General features: G+C 34.8%; 1 protein-coding gene and 1 non-coding gene across 13 annotated transcripts in view; one reads left to right on the top strand and one right to left on the bottom strand.

Annotated features, from left to right (window-relative positions):
• Positions 1–7020: 7020 nt before the first annotated feature.
• IFT81 (intraflagellar transport 81) overlaps positions 7021–23594 on the bottom strand; it is a 158273-nt gene continuing 141699 nt past the window's right edge. For 10 of the 12 annotated variants that reach the window (XM_074356595.1, XM_074356596.1, XM_045506480.2 and 7 more), the window contains 5 exons: positions 18139–18225; positions 17046–17117; positions 16876–16961; positions 13417–13462; positions 7021–7773 (listed from right to left, as the gene is read on the bottom strand). In XM_074356595.1, the coding sequence (XP_074212696.1) occupies positions 7591–7773; positions 13417–13462; positions 16876–16961; positions 17046–17117; positions 18139–18225 (474 nt within the window). In that variant the 3' untranslated portion in view covers positions 7021–7590. Of the gene's footprint in view, positions 7774–13416; positions 13463–16875; positions 16962–17045; positions 17118–18138; positions 18226–23594 lie in introns of those variants that run through there. The other 2 variants (XR_006720016.2, XR_012503708.1) reach the window with 2 other exon arrangements.
• Positions 20851–20957, top strand: LOC123612743 (U6 spliceosomal RNA). The gene has a single exon (XR_006720035.1). It is a non-coding gene; the product is annotated as a U6 spliceosomal RNA (small nuclear RNA).

Here is a 23594-nt window from a genome sequence, read left to right as displayed (position 1 = left end):
TTAGACTAGTAGGACTTCTATTGTCATCTGGACAGGTGGCAATAACCTTAGACGGGGATGTCAGAGCCTCCAAAGTCTTCTTTTAGATCTTACATCAAGCTACAATGAACCCTGGCTTCAGAACAAATTTTGAATGCCAAAAAGCAAAGGCGAAGGGTTAACTGCTCGTTATTTTTTATTTCTTAGATGCTAAAATATTTTAAAAAGCAAGGATGTCTCAATTTAGATTACAAAAAGGCACTCTGATGAAAAGCAAATGTGTTCCTAAATGTATTCTGAAGTAGATGGTTGGAAAGCTATTATAGAATTTTTGGTCTAAATATATCATTCTTTTAGAGGCAGAACATATTGCTGGGGGAAAAATCCTCTATCACAGGACTTATAGCATATAGTAACTAAAATGTTTTTCCATTCGTTGAATTTTCAATGTTGGGGAATATTATTCAGTAGACCCAGAGAGAAGTCCTAAATTGGAAAAGCAGCTGAGTCCAAGGTCATCTCTCTTGTTTCCAAATATATCTTGAAACAAATGCAAGAAGGGCACTTTGCTGAGTGTTATCTGGACATATATAGTTTCAATCAAATTCTTCAAGAAGTGTCAGAATAAAAGTTGAACATTTGTTTGACACTGCCAAGTCACTAGCAAGTGGGTCTCTTCAAGGCCCAAGACTCTCCTTGGCGACTTGGCAAGTATTACAACACAAAAGACTCCCCCCCCCCCCCATTCTTGAGAAAAAGAAATCAAGCACTGTTAAACACCAGCTCTAAATTTTTTTTTCTCACATTTTTGGATATATAGGAAATCATATAAACTTATAAAAACATCTTTCAACAAAAATATAACTTTTAAATATTCTGTTTCTCAGCTAAATTCTTTTGCACATATCCAAAAATGTGACATGTAACAAAAAAGTGATGGTATAGATGAGATGATACAGAGTTGTAAACTAAGTCAAAAAATAAAATGCTGAATTTTAGAGTTAGTGTAAAAAATATCCCCCCAGATATAATGAAACAAATAACCGGCTTATTGCCTATGTCATAAAAAAACCCTTAAACTTGGTCCATGATAGCAGTCTCCCATGAGATGATCATTTTCATTCTCTCCAGTGAAAATCTCATTTCATCAAGGGTTTAAAAGGAAGCGGGGATATTAAGAACAACTCAGACAATTGCACTGACTCAAAACCTTTAGCAATTTGGTTTCCAACTCCTTATCTAGCTTCAACTCCCTTATTCTCTCCAGCCTTGTCTGGCTGGAAACTCAGGGCATTCCCTTCTTGGGGCTTCCTGTTCCCCGTGGAGCTCCTGCTCCCTCCCTGAGCCAAATTCTACTCATGCTTCCAAAATGGTTTTAACTTCTACCATCTCCTCCAGCCGGCCTAGACTGTTTCAGCCCACAGCATTCTTTTCCCCCTTTGAATTCCCATAGGACTATTAACTCCTGATCCTACTCCAAAAGGCTGAATTGAAACTTTCAGAGACCCTTAATCCTAAAAAGAATGTAAGGAAGTCTAAGAGTTCTGATGTTTCTAATGAAAACTTCTTTGATTTCTGAAATATCAATAAAAACATTTGGAAAATTGGGGTGGGGGGCCTCTGTTTGCCTACTGGATAATCCAGTGCCATAAACTGCTTCCATTGCTAAGTCCACTTGTCATCTTGATAACTAGACTAAATTCTCTGAAAGGAGGAGCCATGCCTTTTCCTGCTTGATGTGCTTGACACAGAGCAGGATGCAGGACGGGGCCAATGAATACTTGCTGGTTTCACTCCTGCTGTCTTCTCATGCTCTCCCGCTTACCTACCCAAATTTTACTCATCTCTCCAGGACCAGATCATTCCTCCTTTTTTGATGAGGCCTCCTGGACTCCCCTTTGACCCTTTAGTCTTCCCTGGATTTCTGTTTTGACTGAACTTTGATAGCACCACAAAATTTAGCACTTGATTATTAGGTTTCAATATATTTGCTGTTGTTTAATATATTGTTAGTCTTGTTAACGACAGGGGCCATGTCTTACACTTTCACTGTATCTTTCATTGAGTCTAGCTGAGTGCCCAGCACATCTTGTGAGAGCACAAGAGCATGGCACATAATAGGAACTCCTTTCCCTCAACCTCATGCAACTGAGTAACTTACTGAGCCATTCTAGACTTCTTGTCATTTCCTGAACACGCCATGTCCTTAAATGCCTTTATGTCTTCCACTTTTCTTATGCCTGTCAAAATCTTAACTAATTCTTACAAATTCAGTTCAAGTCCCACCTCTTCCGTTAATCTTTCCTCAATCCCCCACATCAGAACTAATTGCTTCTTCCTATGAGCATCTTGTTCTATACATAAAAAAACTTTTAAAAAAATTTTTGCTACTTAATATTAGATTCTTCTAGACTGTGAGCTCTTTAGGAGCAAAAGCCAGGTCATGCTCATTTTCTATTTTAGCAGTTAGCACAGTATCGAGCACACAGAAGATACTTGATAAATATTTGCATATAAATAAATGAATGAGCTTACAATTTCATTCTCCAATTAATCAAGTAATATCTTGCTAATTTCTTTGGTTTAGCCTTAGCATTGTCATAGAGGAAAGCAAGAAATGTTCATAAAACTATTCAATAGATTCTGGATTTGGCTAAATTAAATAAATTTTGTGGTTTTGCTTAATATTTTATTGTACTTCAGTCTTTGTAGAAGTTTCACTGCAGCATTGTTCATAAAGTGAAAAACTGGAATCATTCTAAATGTCCAGCAACAGGAGGCATGTATCAGTTTAAGGCTTTCACAGAGAAAGTTTTAAATTATAACCTTATAAAGCTTCAATCTGCTCTGTATCCAAAACTACTACTTCTTTTATGCATTTACTTGCCAATCATTTTTACTATAATTCCCTCATCTGGTTTGTAGAGTTTATTTTTAATCAAGTGGTAAAGTAGTAAAGTTTGTTCTTCACGTACAGTAAGCAAACACATTAAAAAAAGAATTATAAGAAGTATTAAAAATAGTTTCACATATACTACAGTTCATAAATGGACATCAACCTGCCTGGATATATACAACCAGTATATTCATGGGTCACACTGCAGGACAGCACAGTAGCTAAGAGCACAGGTCTTGGACCCTGGCTCGGCCATGTTACTAGCTGTGTAATACTGTGGAGTCTTTCTGTGCCTCAGTTTCCTCATCTATAAAATGGGGATAATAGCACCTACCTCAGAGGGTTATTTTGAGAGTTACATTAGTTCATACACACACAGCATGTAGGGCAGTGTCTGGTACATACTAAGTGCTCAGTAGTGATTTAGCTGCCAGTGTCACCATCATCATGATTATGATTATTATGATTACAGAGCTTCGGGGAACAAAGTTTGTTTGATCTTGCTTTGCCTAACTGCCATTTAAAAACATTTTCCTTCCTCTTTAAGTTTGCTTCGCTTTCAGAACCAATAAACTAATCAGGCTGTGCTCCGTAACAGTGGAACAGGCTCCCTCCTGAGGAGTGAGCTGCACTGCGGTTACTCTACCGAGGCTCGAAAGCAGTTTGCTACGAGAGCTACCACACTGATTTCTGCACTGTAGGGAGAATGAAGGAGATCACTCAAAGGTCCCAACCTAATAAATGATCCCATGAAGCATTGTGAGGTTCCTTTCAAGCTCCAAAATTCTGTGACCATTTACTAGGTTATCATGGGCAGTGTTAAGCAGCAGTCTTGCCAGGAACCTGCTGTTAATACTCTGAACTGAGGCGGAAACAAATACTTTCACTGAAAAGCAATCTTTAATTGCTTTCTGTGTTCTGAATAGTGAATTTCCATAGAAGTAAACCAAGTTTGGTGACTCAAGTCTCCCAGCAATTCTAGAAAGGAAATTGTGAAATTATCAGTGTTTGCTGAGAAAGAACTCACAGTTTGCCAAAAGGGGGAGCATGGGAGCAGAAGCATGTCTGTTCAAGACTTTTAAAAAAATACTTGCTTGGATTCTGTGCTTTAGTTTTTGACTTCTTTTGCAAGGATGAGATGAGGCTAAACAACAGTTAAACAGCCAACTTTCTCTTTTTAAGACTGTCTTAAGACAGAAGGGTCAAAGACTGAAAATACACGGACAACTTTCAATGGTCCCTCTCTATCCTCTCCAGACAAAACGCTCACCTCATGTCTGGCTGCCACACACCCAACAGCTCTAATTAAACTGCTCTCATTAAAAGGAAAGGGAGGAGGAGCTAAGCCAGTGGCTTCTCCCGAGGAGAGAAACAATTACATATTTAATAAAAGTGCAACTTTATTTCTCTCCTGGCTGCCACGGATTGTTTAAAAAAGAAGGAGTCATTATATATATATATAATCTAGATCTCATCTTCACCATAGCAATGGAGAAGTTATTGATATAATCAAGTTTAATGAGTTAATCATCAGGGCGCTAACTTACCCACTCCCTAGGGCTAAACACTCCTTCACGCCAAGGAGGGGGTATGATGTAAGCGCCTAGAACCTTTTGTAGAAACAAGTCTTTAATTCACATTCGTTAGTCACTAATGTTGGGTGAATGCCTGTGTAAGACAAGGAGGTTTCTAAAGACACACATCTCTATATGGAGTCATTTTTCAATACAAACTTAATGTTGCCTTTGTAAAGGCAGCTTTGGCAAGTTACCCATTTGTGTATATTTTCAAATTCAATTTAGAAGAATTCTGAAAATTTATGTATTTTTAGCTTGAGCAACACAGTCAGTCTCTTGTTTTACTCAAATTATCAAAAAGTGCTCTGTATCGTGTTAGCCCAAAAACTTAAGAAACACACTTGGAGAATGCACAGAGCTTAAAACTTTTCAAAAAAATTATATATGTTATATAAACTAATAGTTTAATGAAATGGCTTCTTTCATTAGTGCTGTCTGCTGCATTAAAGCAAAATGATAGAAAGTATTAATCTAAAGAAGAAAGCGGGCGGGTGGGAGAAGGTATAGCTCAGTGGCAGAGTGCATGCTTAGCATGCATGAGGTCGTGGGTTCAATCACCAGTACCTCCATTACAAATAAGTAAATACCTAATTACTTTCCTCCCCCACCCCCAAAAAAACTAAGCTTAAAAAAAAGAAGAAGAAAGTTAACTGTTCTACAATTTCCCAAGATACGGTTTAATTTCCATATGCTTTTGAGCAATGTTCTAAGACTCTTCTGCTGCACTCTTGGCCTGGGAAACACAGGATCTTGGATTCAGTTGTTAACAGATTTATATAACAGAAAAGAGAGTATCCTATTGTAAGATTCTTTTTAAAGGACAATCTTTAAAGTTGGATGATTTCCTCAACTAATACGGAAAGCAAGGTAAGTAGTAGCCTTTGAAATTTACAGTTTAAATAGTCAGTCCCATGCAACAGCTGGCGACACTGAGTCCTAGGAGGAGAAAATCTGTGAACACAGAAGCAGATTTCACAGGCTACATTTTTCTCCTTTATTTGGCCCATCATGTGGAAGACAGATTATTCTCCAAAACAATTATCTCTCTCATCAATTAGCCAGCGGGAGTATCAATCCTGAAGGAAAAATGTAACAAGCTCTTCTTCTGTAGGTGCCAGCTGTCAAAAACTGTCAGAGTTAGTCAAAGCTTCTTAATGTTCCAATCAGATCATAAAATGAGTTGAAAGTCACTGTACAAAACCCATTAAGCTGCACTACTAAATGTCCAACGTTACATAAAAACTATAAATAACTTTGTACTTTTAGGGCTTCTTTTTCAATTTGCTTTTCTTGAAGTAATAATGATGTTCTGCTTCAGTTAATAAAGTAATTTTGGAGCTGCCTTAGTGTTTAATCCACAATTCTTTCCGTGTAGATTAAAGATGGCAAGCAATAGCCAAGTCAGAATTATAAGCACTCCTTGGAGTATCTGTCATTAACAATTTTAAAAATTAAGAGAAGAGCACCAAAGATATGAAGGCTAAAAATACTAATCACTAGGCTTAGTAGTCTTACAAAGTGATGCTCCTTCAGGGAATGAAATGCTGTTTCTTGGAAGGGCATCTAGTCTTTTTCAAATATTTGCAAGGGAATTCATACTATGGTTAAATGAACATCACTTACTACTGGCTTAAACACAGCAAGCCAACAGTAGCCAACAGTGAACAAACACAGCTACCTCAGTGTTCAAAAACTGATTACCAAATTAAGAAGGATTTGCTTCCACACACTGAACACAGTCTTTCCTCTTTTAGTATATGGCTGACCTAATAGTTGATCTAAGGGTACAAGTGAGAATGCTAGTAACCAATATTTTCCCAAGTAAATAGCTAAAGTAAGCTGAGGATCAGATGCAAACCACTTAATAATACTGAAATGCTTCTTTGTCTTCTTAAAATATGTTAAAAGAAGTTTCTTTCTATACTTTCATACCCTGATGGGTCCCATCTCTTTTTGCGATACCTCCTAGAATTACCAATAACCTCCATACTAATAAGTCTCTCTGATTACCAAGAAAGAAGCTTTCTAGCAAAAATTAAGAATAGAACACATTTAGAACAAAGAGATACAAAGCCATTAACCAAGTTTGTATATCCTGCACAGGGTAGAAACAATTTTCTTCATTAAAATGTGTTGTTTGTTTTTTGCAGGAAAGCTAAAAAGAAACAACCCAAGACGGATATGCTAGAGTTTTCAAATCTACAGGAAAGACATTTTGAAAAGTATACTGAAACTGAAAGGACGTAAAGGGTGGCAACTGAATTTAGCATCTTTCTTTAATGAAAAAATCAAAGAAATCTTCAACTACCTTGTCCAAATGAAGCAGAGATTAGAGGCACTTCGAACTCTTGAATTTTACTTGAAATCTTGTGCTTTTTAGCACATGACAACACCTGTATCCTATGACAACACCTATATCCTATGACAACTTTTTATATGTAAAATAATAGTCCCCAAGACCTAAGTACTATATTAGATTTTTTGGTGAAAATAAGTAACAATCTTTACATTTAATACAATACTATAGCATGAATACTTACTCAAAAAAGAATAAAATTTGACGCTATATAAATTTTAAATAAATAGCAGTGATTTGTGCACCGAGTTTTATTTGCTTTTAAATAATACAAATAGAACAAATATGTTTTGTGAAATATTAAATTTGCTTGAATTTTACAGAAGAAAAAGAAACTGAAGTGAAACTGTAGGAATTGCTGAACTTCAGATAAATGTTTCTTCAAAACAAGAGATATTAGTTCCTAAAAGATTCCTCTAAAGTTAAAAAAAGATTAAGAAAAACATTAAGCCATTGGGTTATTACATTTCAAAAAACCCTACATGTTTCTTAATGGACATATGTTTACATTTACAGATAGTAAACCCCGTCTCCTGTCTCATAAAACTCAGGAGACACCAGTGATATCTAAACTAAGCAAAATAATAAGAGCCTCTTTTTTATATTAAAAAACTTTTAAAACCTAAATCTACTTTAACATTATTTTCCAAGAAAACTTAATACGGAATGGCTAATCTGAAAACAAGATGCTGTACAAATCACTTTCAAGAAAAGAAATACACTGTGGGGTTACGGTTATAGCTAGTAGTATCAACTAAAACCCCAAACGATGACACATGAACTCAGAGTATCAGCCGATCCTCTCCTCCCTCCTGAATTACCTGACCAATGGAAGTTTGGCTTTGTTGTTTCAGAAAGCACTGTTTCTTACATTCCATCAATTGTTCAAAATCACGCCACATTTTCGCTTGTTTCATATTTGGACCATGACTTTCTCGTACAGCTTTTTGTTTTTCCCGGAGTTTCTACCATAAAAAAAAAATCAAGAATAATTAAATCTCATTTATAGGGGTTTACTTCTATTGTTCTAATCAGAAGAATATGGTGTGCTTTGTACATTTGATGAATAATGGTTAGCTGAATCAGGTTCTCCTATGATATATAAAAACTAGGATGATAAACGTTAATTAAACTTATGATAGATGTAAGGCAACCTAAAGTTAAAAAGACAAGAAAAAAATAAAAGAAAGAAAGTGGGAAAAGTAAAGGGAATCAGGAAAGTGGAGCAGTATCATACTGTATAAAAAAATGCAGACTTTGGAAGTTAGAAGACTTGAGTTCTAACGTTGGTTTTTTCACTACCTATAAGGAAGACAATTTCCCTGGACCTCAGTTTTCTCAATTGTCAGTTATGGCCAATAATAGGGGATAAAAAAAGCTGATTTTGTGCTCAATGGAGAAAATGTAGACTGAAAGTTATTGTTTTATCCCAATATACTTAACTTTATGTTTACTCATTCATGAGCTATATGTATACATTATGATAAAAATTCTAGGTTAAAAGTATTAAATAATATTTGTTGAATGAAGGTTGAATGAGTAAAGTCAATTCTATATTCTTGTTTTTTGTAAGCGATGACTCAAATTGCAGTTTAGCCAACATATTCATTCAACACATTTGTTTTTGTTTTTGACTTTTGACCCTTACACCCATTTCTAAAGAAATTTTGCTTTATATATAATTTTTTCCATATGATAACCAATATGGAAGTACTTGATAAACTATCATGTGTTATACATGTTGTTATCATTATTAAAGATTATATTCTCTGTAAAGCACAGGGAAATATATACAAGATCTTGTGGTAGCTCACAGTGAAAAAAAAATGTGACAATGAATATATGTATGTTCATGTATAGCTGAAAAATTGTGCTTTACACTGGAATTTCACAGAACATTGTAAAATGACTATAACTCAATAAAAAATGTTTAAAAAAAAGATTATATTCTTTCCTGAATCAATCTTTAGTATGCTCTAAGGGTATGCTCTTTGTTCAAATAAACTGTAAGCAAATATTCCTCAGGGAGAAGGTCTAGTGATTTTCTAAAAAGGCTCAAATCCTTATCATAATTGTTTTTGTTCCTAGTAGCCTATACAGTTTCATCTGCCAAAACTGTTCTACTTGCTGACCCTAAAATTCTAAACAGGGATAAGAAAATCATCAGTAAATTGCAAAACTATACTTTGGTTGTAAATTATGGCCAATTGAGGAAGGATGACTGAAAAAGGGGGTGGTACAAAGTCAGAGGCAATGGGAGGAAAAAAGAAGGGAGGAAAGAAGAGAAAAACAGAGATGATAGTGCACACATGAGGAAACAGTATGAAAGACAGACACACACTGACACAGAACGTGAGAAATCACCAAGGAGGGCAGAAAAACAAGCAAAGACACAGAAACATATTACACAGGAACATCCCCATCTTTTCCTCTTTTAGTACATACAGCTGGTCTAATAGTCATTTTAAGAGCACAAGTGAGAAGGCTGGTTGTTACCCAAAATGAGAGGCTAAACTAAGCTGAGGCCAGATTCAAACCACTTACTGAAGAGCCCTCCTCACCTATAGTTAATGAAAGCAAAGTTAATAGCAGATAGCAATAGAAAACAAAACAGAATTAAGAAAATATAATTTAAATATAACCAGGAAATTTTTGAAACAATACCTGGTATGAAAATACATCTATTTAAGTCTATGTTACAAATAAAGTATTTTACAACAAATATTTTTATCCTCATAAACTAAAACAAAAGTAGTAAGTCAGATCAAGAGTTTTGAGAGTATTGAGCATGATTTTAAGACTAAGGTACTACTTAAACTGTAAGTTTTCTTGTATTATTGGAATAATTTCCTTGTCAAAAGTTCTAACAACTTATAAAAGTTATTTAAAGAATCAAAGACAGGATGTGAGCACTGTCTGTGTCAGAAATATTAAATTTAATTTGCTTCATAACCACGTGTGTTTGGAACCTTTAACTTTATGAATACAACTGCCTTTAGAACATAATTTATTTTTAATGTTACTGTCACTTAATACAGATTTATTCTGTGGAGAGCTGCAATGTACAAAAAATACTTGTCACAGATTTCATTGTGCTTTAAAGGAGAAGGTGGTTTGGGAAAGGAAAAGTTACAACTCTCAGTACAATATTCCATAGCACTTGGTAAGGCAGGTTCTAGTATGTCAGTGTGAACTGTAGCCCTATACCTTGGTCTAATTTCAGAAACTCAGTTGGCCTAAGGAGGCCTGTGGATGCCCAGTCCTTGCTGATTTGGAAGGCTTAGGCTATCATCTCTTTGAAAGCCTAGGTCTGTTCTGTGTTTGCCTTGAAAATTTACATCTACTCTAAGGAGTGAGAGGATCAAGAAGCTTTGTTTCTTTTCTTTTCTTTTCTTTTTTTTGTTTAGGGGGAGGTAATTTTATTTATTTATTTATTTATTTATAGAAGCATTATTTCTTAAATGATATGTCCTGACAACTGGAGAAGCAGCTAATCAATGGCTCATTTTGCTGAAGTATGCTTGATATCAGACTACCATTACTGCTTTCTCCAAAGATCCTGCAATAAAACACTAAACGGGAAGAGGAAAGAATAGTATTTAATCAGATTTAGCAATTAAGTTTGGACCTCTGAAAGGATTCAAGATTTGATAAATATTTCTCTACACAGAGCATCCATTCAGATACTTTTCAAAGTAAATGAAATAGAGGCATGTTTTCATGTGAAAAAGTGTATTACATATGAAATATCTGTATGAAAGTCAATTATTGACAATCATACTAAATCCTAAAACCTCAAAAATCTCTAGTTAAAATACTATACAAATGAATGCACAACTTGATTCAAATACATCCTTTTAAATATGAAAATTATTTTTTTCCTTTTGAGTATGGCATGTCATCCCATAAATGGAATAAGGTGTACAGAAGTCAAAATTTCTCTCTAAAATGGAGGAATCAGCTTTAATGTTTCTTTTCATTTTTTACTTATTTGCATTAATATGATGGATATTTATTCACAATTCATACAAAAAGAACAGATGAACACTTTTTATAGATATGGCTGATTCCAGGTTTGGAATAGGGAATGAACAGAATGAGCCTGGAACATTTGTCATTCCAGAAAATAAAGAAGTCATCAAAGTCTAGCAGTATTGTTTCAAAAAGATTCAAGAGCTGACTTCAAGAGGCTTCCACTGGCAAAAGATAGGCAAATGTGAGCATGGATAGGAATAATAATCACAACAGACTGAAATATATCAAACATGTTAAATCTAGACATCATAAAGATACTTTTGAAAGATGATAAAAATCCAACCCATCATTTTGCAAACCAGTAATAAACAAATCAAGCAGTTATTCTGCCTTTCCTATATGAACTGTAATTTAGTGTAATTTAATTAATCTCACCCAATAAATGAAGGAACAACATAATTAGAATATGACTGCTTGCAAACTCTAATGAATTAATGGATTAAGAAAGTGATTTTCAAAGGCTGCCTACATTACACAAAGAGAGCCTCCTGATAGAAATACATACTACTACATGCGAAGTATGCTTCCCCAATATCGAATCATATTTAAGCAAGCCTCTAGATCTAACTACCAATTCACAGGACATACTGAGGACAGAAAAACATGCTAACTGGCAGCACACAGCACAGTGAGGCCATCAACAAAGTCCAGAACGTTGGAAAATGACAAATGACCAGTTTTTTTCTTCCAACAAATAAATTGCAAATAAAAATGATGGAGGAAAAGGAACTTAAGAGCTATGTCAAATAATAGCAATGTATAGACTCTTAGTAGGATCCTGATTTGTACAAATAAACCATTAAGGAATTATGAGACAACTGATGAAGTCTGAACATTGACTGGGTATTGGGTATTATGAAATTACTGTTAAATTATTTTTGGCATGTTAATGGTATTGTGGTTCTGTTAAAAAAGATGGGTTATGATACATACTGAAATATGACCAGATAAAATAATAAAGTCTCTGAGACTTACCTAAAAATGGGCAAATTTGGGGGTTAAAATGGGTGGGACCACAGAGAAAACAAGTCTGGCCACAAATTTAATTACTGAAGTTGGGTGATGGTTACGTGTGAGTTCTTTACATTATTTCCTGTATTTTTTTATATAGACTTGAAATTTTCCATAATAAAAGATTTTAATTTTTGTAGTTTTTTGAAAAGTTTTTTTTCAAAAAGATTTTTTAAAAGCCTATTTAGCAATTACTCCATTCTTTTCTATACTATTTATTATTCTGAAGTCCACATTTAGAATATTACTTACAGGTTGAATGGGAGCTAATTCAGCTTTTATACAGAAGCAGATACATGTATGTCTTTAATAACAATTCAAAAAAAAATGTAAATTTTTTAAGGTAAAAAAATAATTTTACCATCATCAATTTACTGAGTCAGACAACAGCTAAACTGTACAATACATTAAGACTGAAACAAAGCCATATTTTTCATTTGTACTTTCAGAATGGACAAGCTTTTATATATAGGTATATGTATATACCTATATATAACCATTTCCAGGTTTCAGACTCAAGAATATTTGAACATTGAAATAAGACACCCATACATAACCAGTATTTTAAAAGAAAAAATGCAGCTAACAATTCCTAACTATGATGCTACAAACTTGACACTCCTATTAGAAAAACTAGTAAGAAACTTCAATTTTCAATAGGGAAACTAAATAAGAAACAGATAAAATGGTGGACAGAGAAGCACAGTTAGCATTCATTATGAAACATGGACTTAAAATCATTGAAGATGGTCTTAGAACTCACGTAGGTAATTAGCTTTAAATATCTAATCTACTTATTTCAGTTTAACCAGGAAGAAATGAACTCCAAAGCAGTAAAGGGGTTTGTCCAGAACCACAAACTTAGGACTGAAGCCAGTCTACTTGATGGCAGGTCCTGGCAGTTGTTGATAGATATAGGTCTTTAAAAAAAAAGGATGACAGAGCTGGTGTCTTTAAAATGACTGTCAAAATGTGTTGTTTTATAACTAGAAAAATCAATTAGTTGGTCACTTTAGTCCTGATGGTCAAGGTCCTTACTGTATACCACTTCTACTAGGAGTGGCTCAGAGAACTAAGAAAATAAGACTCAATTATACACTCCTATTTTCAGGAGGTCTCATATAAGACTGTCAGGAAGCTGACTATCTTAAGTGAAGTCTTTTTGATAATTTGTATTAAATGAATCAATGTTTATAAAGGACTTAGACCAACCCCTGGCTCACAGTAAGAGCTTTGTGTTTATTACATAAAATAAATGAATGAGTTTATACTTATAAACAGATACCTAAGAATAATCTGAAGCTTGTAGTTCATTACACATGGCACTTTTTGTTAATGCATGAACTCTTTGTTACTTAAAACTAGATTTTTTGCCCCCAAAATTCATATGCCTTCACTTTTATAAAACTAAATTCCTAAGGAGGAGTCTTCATCTTTGAAAGGGAGTAAGAAGGTTTCAATTTCCCCTTGAAAACTGTACTATAACCTTTTAAAAAAAATGACAATGGCATTACCATGTCCTGAAAGCCGGAATTAGACACATTAAAAAAAAAAATTCTTACCTTTCCAAGGTTTTCCTGTTCAGCAATATTTTTGGTATACTGTTCCCTAGGAAGGTAACATAATGATTTAGTTTAAATTTACTTCAGTTGATTTGATCATACAGCTAAATTATAAATTAGCATGTCTATCTAAATATATTAGACAGTATAAAGCACTGCAGTCATTATCAATCACTCCCTTTCCCCATCTTTAGTTGGTTCATCTAATAAATAGTAATACAGGGGAAAATAAGGCAAAATATTATATAAGAAATTAGGTTAAGAGAATTAAAATGTTAACTACTATTTGTGGTTAATTTACACTTAAAACAATGGCAACCCACTTGCTTAAATTACACTGTGTTTTTGAAGAGGTTTACAGAAGGGAGAAAGGATACACATTTTAAATAAATGTTAAGTAGCATCTAACTCTTCAATACAACTTCTAGGAAACTCATCCTACAGAAAAACCCCATAACTTAAAAAACAAAGACTATTTATTTCACCATTGCTTATAACAGTAAAAATCTGCAACCAACTAAATGTGGATAGATAGGGAAATGTTTAAATAAATTTGGCACATCGATTGAAAGGAATAATATAGAGCTGTAAAAAAAAATGATGTAGATCTATAAATACTCACTAGATAAATTATTAAGAAAAAACTGTATACATAGTTTAATTTTATTTATGTATACACAAATATATATGTATGGACACATTAGCAAGAGCATGGGAAAAGAATATGGGGTAATATACACCAAAATACATTTAATAATGTCTATTAAAATATTAGACATTTATGAAGCATGGCAATGTAGACAACATTCAATTTTTGTGTGCTATACTTGATAATGATTACTTTTTGTTTTTACTTCTTTTGTAAGCTAAAAAATTGCAAATTTTGAAGATAAAAATACAAATAATAAAGTACCTTTTTTAAACAAAAGCATAATTATATTTTAATACTACATAATACAAAAAGTGAGATTTAAAGAGTTAAGGACAAAGATTGAAGGATGAGGACAAAGGGACCAACAACAAGATAAGGGAAATTTTAGACCTCAAAATTGGATGGAAAAAGACTATGTTTCTGCGTCAAGCTACACAGTAATACATAAGAAGAAATTAAACAAGACAAAGTTGGAAATCTAAGAAATAATAAGCCAGAAGAGAAATTCTAGCAGCCTAAGTGAAGGAAGATTCACTTTTATGCAAAAAGGTAGGTAAGCATGATTCGAAAAGAGAGAAAGGTGATCAAAAGTACCTGAAGTCCTTACAGAGTTGAAATGAAGGCAGAATTTGTGCACAGGAATAAGGGTTGAAGGGAATGAACACAATTTTGATGAATCTTCACTTTGCCCTTAAAATTTATGACACACTAACTTAAAACGGTTTGCCTTTCTAGCTCTCCAGGGAAACACAGCTAGGAGATGTAAATGACGTACTGGTCAAGAAGAATGTATAGTTATAATTCAGAGAGCTTTAAATAATTCATTTATTACCCTAGGCCTAGAAATATCCAAATTGTTTTAGAAGTTTCATTTATATTTTATCAAGAAATCAACAAGCGCATGCTCTTTTCCCATAATACTCATAAGTAATTTTAATTTACTCAACCAGTTTATTCAAGAAATAATTACAGAGCACCTGTTATGTATCAAGCATGCCCTGGGGTTTCAAGAAGAAAACAGAACAGACAGGGTACTTGCTCTCCAGGAATTCATACTAAATCATTTCCAAAATACTGCTGCATACATTTTATTTAACTTGAGCCTCTGTGGTATATATTGTCCTCCTTATTTTATAGAGATAGATCTGCCCAAGGTCACAAAACTAGTAATGGGAAAAACAGCTTAGAAACAAAATTTTATCAGTTTCTCTCTTGTACTTTGACATAAAACATGCTGCTTCTTTAAATAAAACTAAAATCTGCAGATGATCTTTCAAAACCGAGCTAATTTCTTAGACTTCTGGCCTTACCAGAAAGTATCATAATAGTAGAAAATGAAATAACTATAAAAATATTCTGTCTATAATAGTAATAATATTTTAAACATGAATCAATGAGTCTAGAGTATAATTAATTCCTCTTTATTCAGAATATTCTTATCATGTACTATTTTAGTCAGGGCACAATATTTTTCTAATTTTCTCAGTTTTGGAAAACTGAGGAATGATAAAGGTTTACAATGACTTTTGAAATGATGAAGAGGAATATCTAGCTAGAAAACTGATCAGAAAACCAGTAGTTCAGGAGCAATATTTCCTTCTTTACTATTTATATTGATAACTTTGGAAGAAATGAAACAATTTCTAAAACTTTTATTTTTCAAGAATAAAATTAACTTCTCATGTTTGCGAACTATTAGCATTGACTATATAGATTTAATGAGCAAAGTTTACATTCAATGAAAGAATCTGAATAAGTACATTCAGTATGTTTAATATGTTAGAGTATTAGAAAAAATATATACACCAGAAACTGACACAACATTGTAAACTGACATACTTCAACAAAAAAAAGAAAAACTAATATTCTATTAACAGGATATTTTCAGTCTGGCTTGCATCATATTAAAAAATTCAGATTTGCAAAACATTCTTATTTCTTAGATTCCTTTTTGTAATTTTAATGTATATACCACTAAAAATCTCAACTGCAATCTAGAATAAATGCATCTTATGCTTCATTTGAATTTTTACTGAATGGTAAAAGTAAAATATTTGTATTACGATAAGGGGCAAAGAAAACTTATCTTGTGCAATGGCTGCATTTTATCAAAGCTACCAATTCAACTATAAATTTATTTTTTAAGGCAGCATTTGATTTATTACAGTATGCTACAAGCTAGGATTACAAAAAGAAAAAAATCACTGTATAAGAACTAGTGGTATTTATACACCCATCTTTGTTTTAAAGGCTGGCACACTGCAATCACACAGTTTCTATCTAAAATGCAGTTGCTCACACTGCACAATGAGGAGGCAGATGACCAGAGTCCACGCCACGTGGGACGTTAAAAATAGACCAATCTTAGGGTTTATAAAAAAGCAACTATAAAAATATATGTATTCCTGAGGAGAGGGTAATGGAAATTAATTGCTTAATGGTTATAAGAGTTTCTGTTTATGGTGATGAAAAGTTTTGGTACTATATGGCAGTGATAGTAGCATAATATTGTGAATGTAATCAACGCAACTGAATTGTACATTTAAAAATGGTTAAAATGGCAAATTTTATGTTATATATCTTTTGCCACAATAAAAAAGTAAGCAAGCAAGCAAGACAAATTATATGCCTTCCTACTTAAGTCAGAAGGCTGGACTCTCCAGATGTTTAACAAAATTTAATCCCATATAATATCTTAGTATCTGCCTATTTAAGTACTCCAAATTTGTATAATTCAATCTTATTTATAAAACTTCTATAGGTGTGAACATTAAGTAACTCAGTATAAAAACAACAAAATTACTTGCCTAATTGCCTTTCTTTTTTCTTGTTGATCAGCAGAGACATACGCCTTCATTTCGTCGGTGGCACGACGAAGCTGTACTTCTAGGTTCTAAGTGGAAAGACTAAATTTGAGGTTAAGTCCTTGACGCAGAAAAATCTCAGGAAAGTTTTTGATCCACTTGTTTTGTCTTACCTTAATCATACAATTCGTATAATGGTATCTACTTTCTTCTTGAAGACATTCTTCACGAAGTCCTCTGACTTCCTAAAATATACAATTTTAAATGGGTAATATTGAAAGAATAATCAGATGCAGAAAGGATGACTAAATGTACAACAAAAGAAATACCATGAGAGTCATTGCCCCTTTTGTGACTGAAACTATGTAATAAATAATAGACTAGGTTGCAATGTTTTCTAGAGACCACTCATATCACTCTAAAACTTACAAGTTCAGTTATTTAGTAAGTACCTACTGTGTGCCCAGCTCTGTGCTAGGTGCTGGGGACAGAGGAGTGCACAAGACAGGCTTCTGCTCTCACTCAAGTAGAGAAAACAGACATAAACAAGGAAACATGTAGTGAAGGTAGTTTCAGAAGAGGGTAAGTGCTACGAAGTAAATTCTGCAGTAAAATGTGATAGGGTGACTAAATGGGCAGCGTCAGACAGGTGATCAGAGATGACCTCTAGGAGGAGGTGACAACTTTTAAGCAAAGACCTGAAAGGTGAGGAGAGGTCATGGCAAAGAGCTGGGGGTAGAGTATCCCACAGAGAGAACACACGCAAAAGCCCTGAGGTGAAAACAAGTGCGGCCTGTCTGAAGTCTAAGCAGCAGCCAGTGTGGCTGCGGCTCCGTGGACGAGGAGCAGAGAACATGGACATGACGTTGGTGAAGGAGGCAGTGCCTTGTAGACCGCAGTTTTGAAGTTAGGTTTTAAGTGCAATGGGAAGCCAATGGAGGGTGGCCTAAGTTCTATGAAGGTTTCTTTGGCTGCTCTTTGGAGAATAAACCTTAGGCAGGCAAGTGTGGAAGGGGAGAGCAGTTGGTGGGTTACTGTGGGAGACTAGGAAAGACACGAAAGGGGCCTGGACTTTGGCAGTAGGGGTACAGATGGAGAATTGAGTGTGTGTGCAGCAAATTTGAAGAAATAAAGATGTATGGGGCTTAGGAGACAGACTCAGGGCATGAGGGTGAAGATTTGGGAATCTTTTGACATTGGTATAGTGAAAATATACATCCACAGGCAGTTTTTGCTAAGCTGTTAAAATAAAAACTGTCTTCTTACCTGTTCTAATTTGGACCGATTGCTTTCGAGGCCTGCTGCACAGCTATCATACTGGGATTTCTTTTCATCACACTCTTGGGTTAGTTCCTAGTATGAAAAGGTAAGTGATTGAATAAGTGAAAAACAAAGGCCTACAATGTGGCTCTGAAACAGTACGTGCCCTTGTCAGTCTTGTAACTTAACTCTAAGCTTCTTGGCATACTTACGAGTTATTTATACAACAATCAGACATTTGAGAATTATGATAGATGAAGGTGCTGATAAAAACAGTAGCTGCCATGTATTGAGCTGTGTGCCAGGCTCTATGTTAGCAGCTGGGGATACAAAAGTGAACAAAACAGCCAAAAACACTTCCCCTCAAGTAATGCTCAGACAAGTAAACAGGCTGAGTGCTAAGATCAGCAAATGCACTGTGTTACAGGAGCACATGGGACTCTCACTGGCCCTAACCCAGGCTTGGGGATCAGTGAGGACATCTTCCTGGGGAAACTGATATCTAAGTTGAGGTAGGAAGGATTAGTAAAAACAGTTAGAGAGAAGGAACAAGATCAGGAGAACGTTCAGAAAAAAAGGAACAGTCTTGGAAGCCAGAGAGGACAATCTAGGACACATGAGTAGTTTATTATACTGAGGCACGTCTGGGAAGTGTGAGAAGAGGCTGAAGTCTTCGGCGGAGGCCTGATCAGAATTTTGTAAACCATGTTAGGCTATTTGAGTTTTACCCCTGACAGTAACTAAATTTCACAACAACCCCTTAAGGTAGGTATTAATATCCCCACGTTGTGCTTGGAGAAAGTTCAGGGAGGACAAGTATCTTGCAAAAGACTACACTGCTAGAAAGAGGTGCCTTTGAGTAGTTTCAAACTTTCTCTTCATGTAATATTTTGAATCAGATAATCCAAAAATCTTCTGCCACCAACACCTAGAAATGCTAAAAGTACCTACGAATGCTTGATAAGGTAGAGCAAACATCCTTCCAAATCCAGAGCTAAGTGAACTCTCCAGGAAGCTAAGAGGAATTACCTGGGCTAGAAGCCAAGGATGACAGCCCATGGCTACCCGTGGTGAAGGGAACTGGGGGCGGTCAGTCTTGGTCACAGAATGATTATAATGTCCAGGCAAGGCAAAAGCCTTAGGCTTGTGTGGAGTGGGAAGTTAGAACTAAGAACCTCCTAGTAAAACTGTTTTTCAACCTAGAAACCCGTGAGTAAAGGGCTAACCCCAGGCCTGGACTGATTCAGGCCAGCCTACGAATGACACTGGTTTCACAAAGCACAGTTTCCATGGGAATGAGAGAGTTAACATACATGGGTAATGTTTTGTGTGCTTCCGTTGCTATGTGGGACTGTATCTTGTTTGCAGAGACTAGCACAGTATAAAAGATTTGTGGGAAGAAGGAGCTGTGGTTTTTATGTCTCAAACTGACCTACAGACTTCTAAGGCTCTTGTGAGTGACAGTCATATACACCCCAAGTGGGAGAAGGGCAAGAGAGGCTGTGTACTGGGGTAGCTGCTGGGCCTGTCAGTAAGATGAAGATACCATAGAAGATGAAAGCCTTTTATTTTGTCTGTGAGGCTGATGGTCAAACTGATCAGTAAATGCAGCTGTGTTGCTTCAGAGGTGGATGGAAAAAAGGGGGCCTAGCCTCAGGCAGATTTGGGGTTTGAATTTACCCTACCTACATGGTCTAAGAACTCTCAAGCTGAGAGCGGAGAGCAAAATAAGCTCCAAGCTTGTGATGCTCCTAAAACACCTGGCAGAACAACTGTAGAACTACTCGGGAGGGATACCCTCTCCATCCTGGCTGCTAGGATTCAAGAGACAAAGCCCACGAAAGATAAGCTCACAATCCAAAAGCATAAACATACAGGAAACCATCACTATGAGTGAGAATCAGAAGATATAAAACACAGTAGGGGTATACCTCCAGGAACTCTGAATACTAAAAATAAGACTATCAAATAAGTATGCTTAAAATAATTAAAGTTATAAAGGAGAAAATAGAAAATGGAGCTGAAGAAATTATCCAAAATTCATCACAGAAAGACAAAAAGGGGCTAAACAACAGGGAACAGAATAAAATAAGTCTAATATATAGCTCATAGGAGTTTCTGGAGAACAGACTAGAAAGACCAGGGGAGAGAATATTTGAAGATACGTAGAATTTTTCCAGAATTAATGGAAGCCAAAATGCACAGATTCCAGTAGAGCAAATAAAACTAAATCTATACTTAGGTCATGGTAGTGATACTGGACAACATCAAAGACAAAGATAAAAATATTAAAACCATCTAGGGATTCAGTGCAATTCCTATCAAAACACCAGTCATACTTTTCACAGAACTAGAACAAACAATTTTAAAATTTGTATGGAAACATAAAAGACCCTGAATAGAAAACAACCCTGACACCTTATTGCCATTAAGCCTTTAAACTAAAAAAATTGTAAAGCATCTATTTAGCAGATTTGGCTTTGTTATGGTATGAATATTAATAGAAAGTCCATATGTTTCAAGTTCTGTAAAATATGAAGAAAAGTGCTCTTAGCATTCTGTGTAAAACTGTATTGTTAAATATATGTTGCAATCAAGAAAAAAGAAAGAAAGAGAAAAAGAGAAAACAACCCTGAGAAAGTAGAACAGAGCTGGCGCTATCATGCTCCCCGACTTCAGACTATACTACAGCACCAGAGTATTCAAAACAGTATGACAGTGATCACTTCAGCAGCACATAAACTAAAACTGGAACGATACAGAGAAGATTAGCACGGCCCTTGCATAAGGATGACATGCAAATTCATGAAGCATTCCATTTTTTTCACATACTAACTGCTATATATAAAATAGACAAACAACAGGGTCCTACTGTATAGCACAGGGAGCTACCTTCAATACCTTGTAATAGCCTACAATGAAAAAAGAATATGAAATGGAATATACACACACATATGCATAACTGAATCACTATGCTGTACACCAGAAATAAACACAACATTGTAAACCAACTACATTTCAATTAAAAAAAAGGAAAAAAAAAAAAAAAACCCAAAACAGTAGGATACCAGCACAGAAAGACATACAGATCAATGGAACAGAATAGAGAGCTCAGAAATAAACCAATGTACTTATGGTCAATTAATCTACAACAAACGAAGCAAGAACGTACAATGGAGAAAAGACAGTCTCTTCACTAAGTGGTGCTGGGAAAACTCGATAGCTACATGTGAAAGAATGAAAGTAGAACATTTTCTCACACCATATACAAAAATAAACTCGAAGTGAATAAAAGACCTAAATGTAAGACTGGAAACCATAAAACTCCTAGAAGAAAACATAGGTGGATTTTACATAAATCATAGCTATATTTTTTTTGGATCAGTCTCCTAAGGTAAAGAAAACAAAAGCAAAAAACAAACAAATGAGATCTAATTAAAGTTAAAAGCTTTTACACAGCAAAGGAAACCATCAACAAAATGAAAGACAACCTACCGAATGGGAGAAAATATTTACAAGTGACGAGACCAGTAAGGGTTAATATCTGAAATATATAAACGGCTCATACAACTCAACAAATAACATGATTAAAAAATGGGCAGAAGACCTGAATAAACATTCTTCCAAAGAATACGTACAGATGGTCAACAGGCTCATAAAAAGATGCTCAACATCATTAATCATCAGATAAATGCAAATCAAAACCACAGTGAGATATCACCTCACGCCTATCAGAATGGCTATCATCAAAAAAGACCACAAATGGGGGGAAGGTATAGCTCAGTGGTAGAGAGCATGCCCAGCATGCACGAGGTCCTGGGTTCAATCCCCAGTACCTCCATTTGAAATAAATAAATAATTACCTCCACTCCCCCCCACTAAAAAATTACTTAAAAAAAAAAAAGGCCACAAATAACAAATCTCGGCAAGGATGTGGAGAAAAGGGAACCCTTGTATACTGTTGGTGGGAATGTAAATTAGTGCAGCCACTGTGGAAAACAGTGTGGAGGTTCCTCAAAAATCAAAAATAGAACTACTATATGATCTAGCAATTCCACTCCTGAACATGTATCCAAAGAAAATGGAAATGTTAATTTAAAAAGATCTATGAGGGGGGAGGGTATAGCTCAAGCAGTAGAGTGCATGCTTAGCATGCATGAGGTCCTGGGTTCAATCCCCAGTACCTCCTCTAAAAATAAATAAACAAATAAACCTAATTACCTCCCCCCACCAAAAAAATAAAATAAAATAAAAATTAAAGAAGAAAATACATTAAAAAAGACATATGCACTGTAATGTTCATAGCAGTGTTATTTACAATAGTCAAGATATGGAAGCAACCTAAGTGTCCATCAACAGATGAATAAAGAAGATGTGGTGTACATAGACAATGGAATACTACTCAGCCATAAAAAAGAACAAAATTTTGCCATTTACAACAATATGGATGGACTTGGAGGGCATTATACTTAGTGAAATAAGTCAGAGAAAGACAAATACTGTATGGTATCACTTATTTGTGGAATATAAATAATAAAACAAACTAGTGAACATAACAAAAAAAAATTAAAATCAATGATAGAGAACACATTACCTAAAAAGAAATGAGAATAAAACTGATAGCAGATCCTTCAATACAAGAGAAACCGGAAAGCAATGAAAAATTTTTTTTTCAGATCAAACCACTATTTAAGAAGAAGACAAAGATGGTTTACTTATAGTAATGATTCTTTATTGAGAGAACTACTAAAGGAAAACAAGAAAATCTGATTTCAGGAAGAAGGAAACTGAATCCAGAGGAAGGAATAGAGAAGCAATGGTGAGAACTGCTAAATATGTGGGTAAATTTAAACAGGAAATAACTGCATGAAGTAGTAATTACAACAGTAATGACCACCATGTCAACCACTTTTAGAGATGAAGAAATAAAATGGAAATAAAATGCCAGAGGATTTCAGCACATGTGTAAGGCAGGAGAGGTCCCTGTGTCATTAAATAGATGCTGATTAACTTTAGGCAGGAAAAGTATGTTAAACATTTAAGACTAAATACAGAACAGAAGAAGACAGAAAAGTTAATACAGTGAAAAAAGAAGATTTAAAAGAAAACAGGAGGGTAGGAATGAGGAAAAAAAAGAGAAGGCACAGTAAATGGGATGTACAAAATAGAACTAAATTTCAGTGAAGCAATAATAAGAGTAAATGAAAACGAACTAAACTCACCAATTAAAAGCCAGATTCTCAAACTGTATGTAAGAAACTATACCCACACAAAACCCAATGGTATGCTGTTTATGAGAGAAATACAGGGCAAAAATAAGGACAGAGAAAGCTGAAAGTAAACAAATGAAAAGATATCCCAAGCAATACTAATCACAAGAAAGCTGGTACACTTACATTAATAGCAAACAAAATAAGATTCCTAGACAAAAGCATTGCCAGAAATAGAGAGCCATAAAATAA

Source organism: Camelus bactrianus, chromosome 32 (assembly GCF_048773025.1).
Source record: "Camelus bactrianus isolate YW-2024 breed Bactrian camel chromosome 32, ASM4877302v1, whole genome shotgun sequence".
In the NCBI taxonomy this organism is placed as follows: domain Eukaryota; kingdom Metazoa; phylum Chordata; class Mammalia; order Artiodactyla; family Camelidae; genus Camelus; species Camelus bactrianus.
The sequence above is the reverse complement of the archived record's forward strand: the minus strand, read 5'-3'. Positions and strand labels throughout refer to the sequence as shown.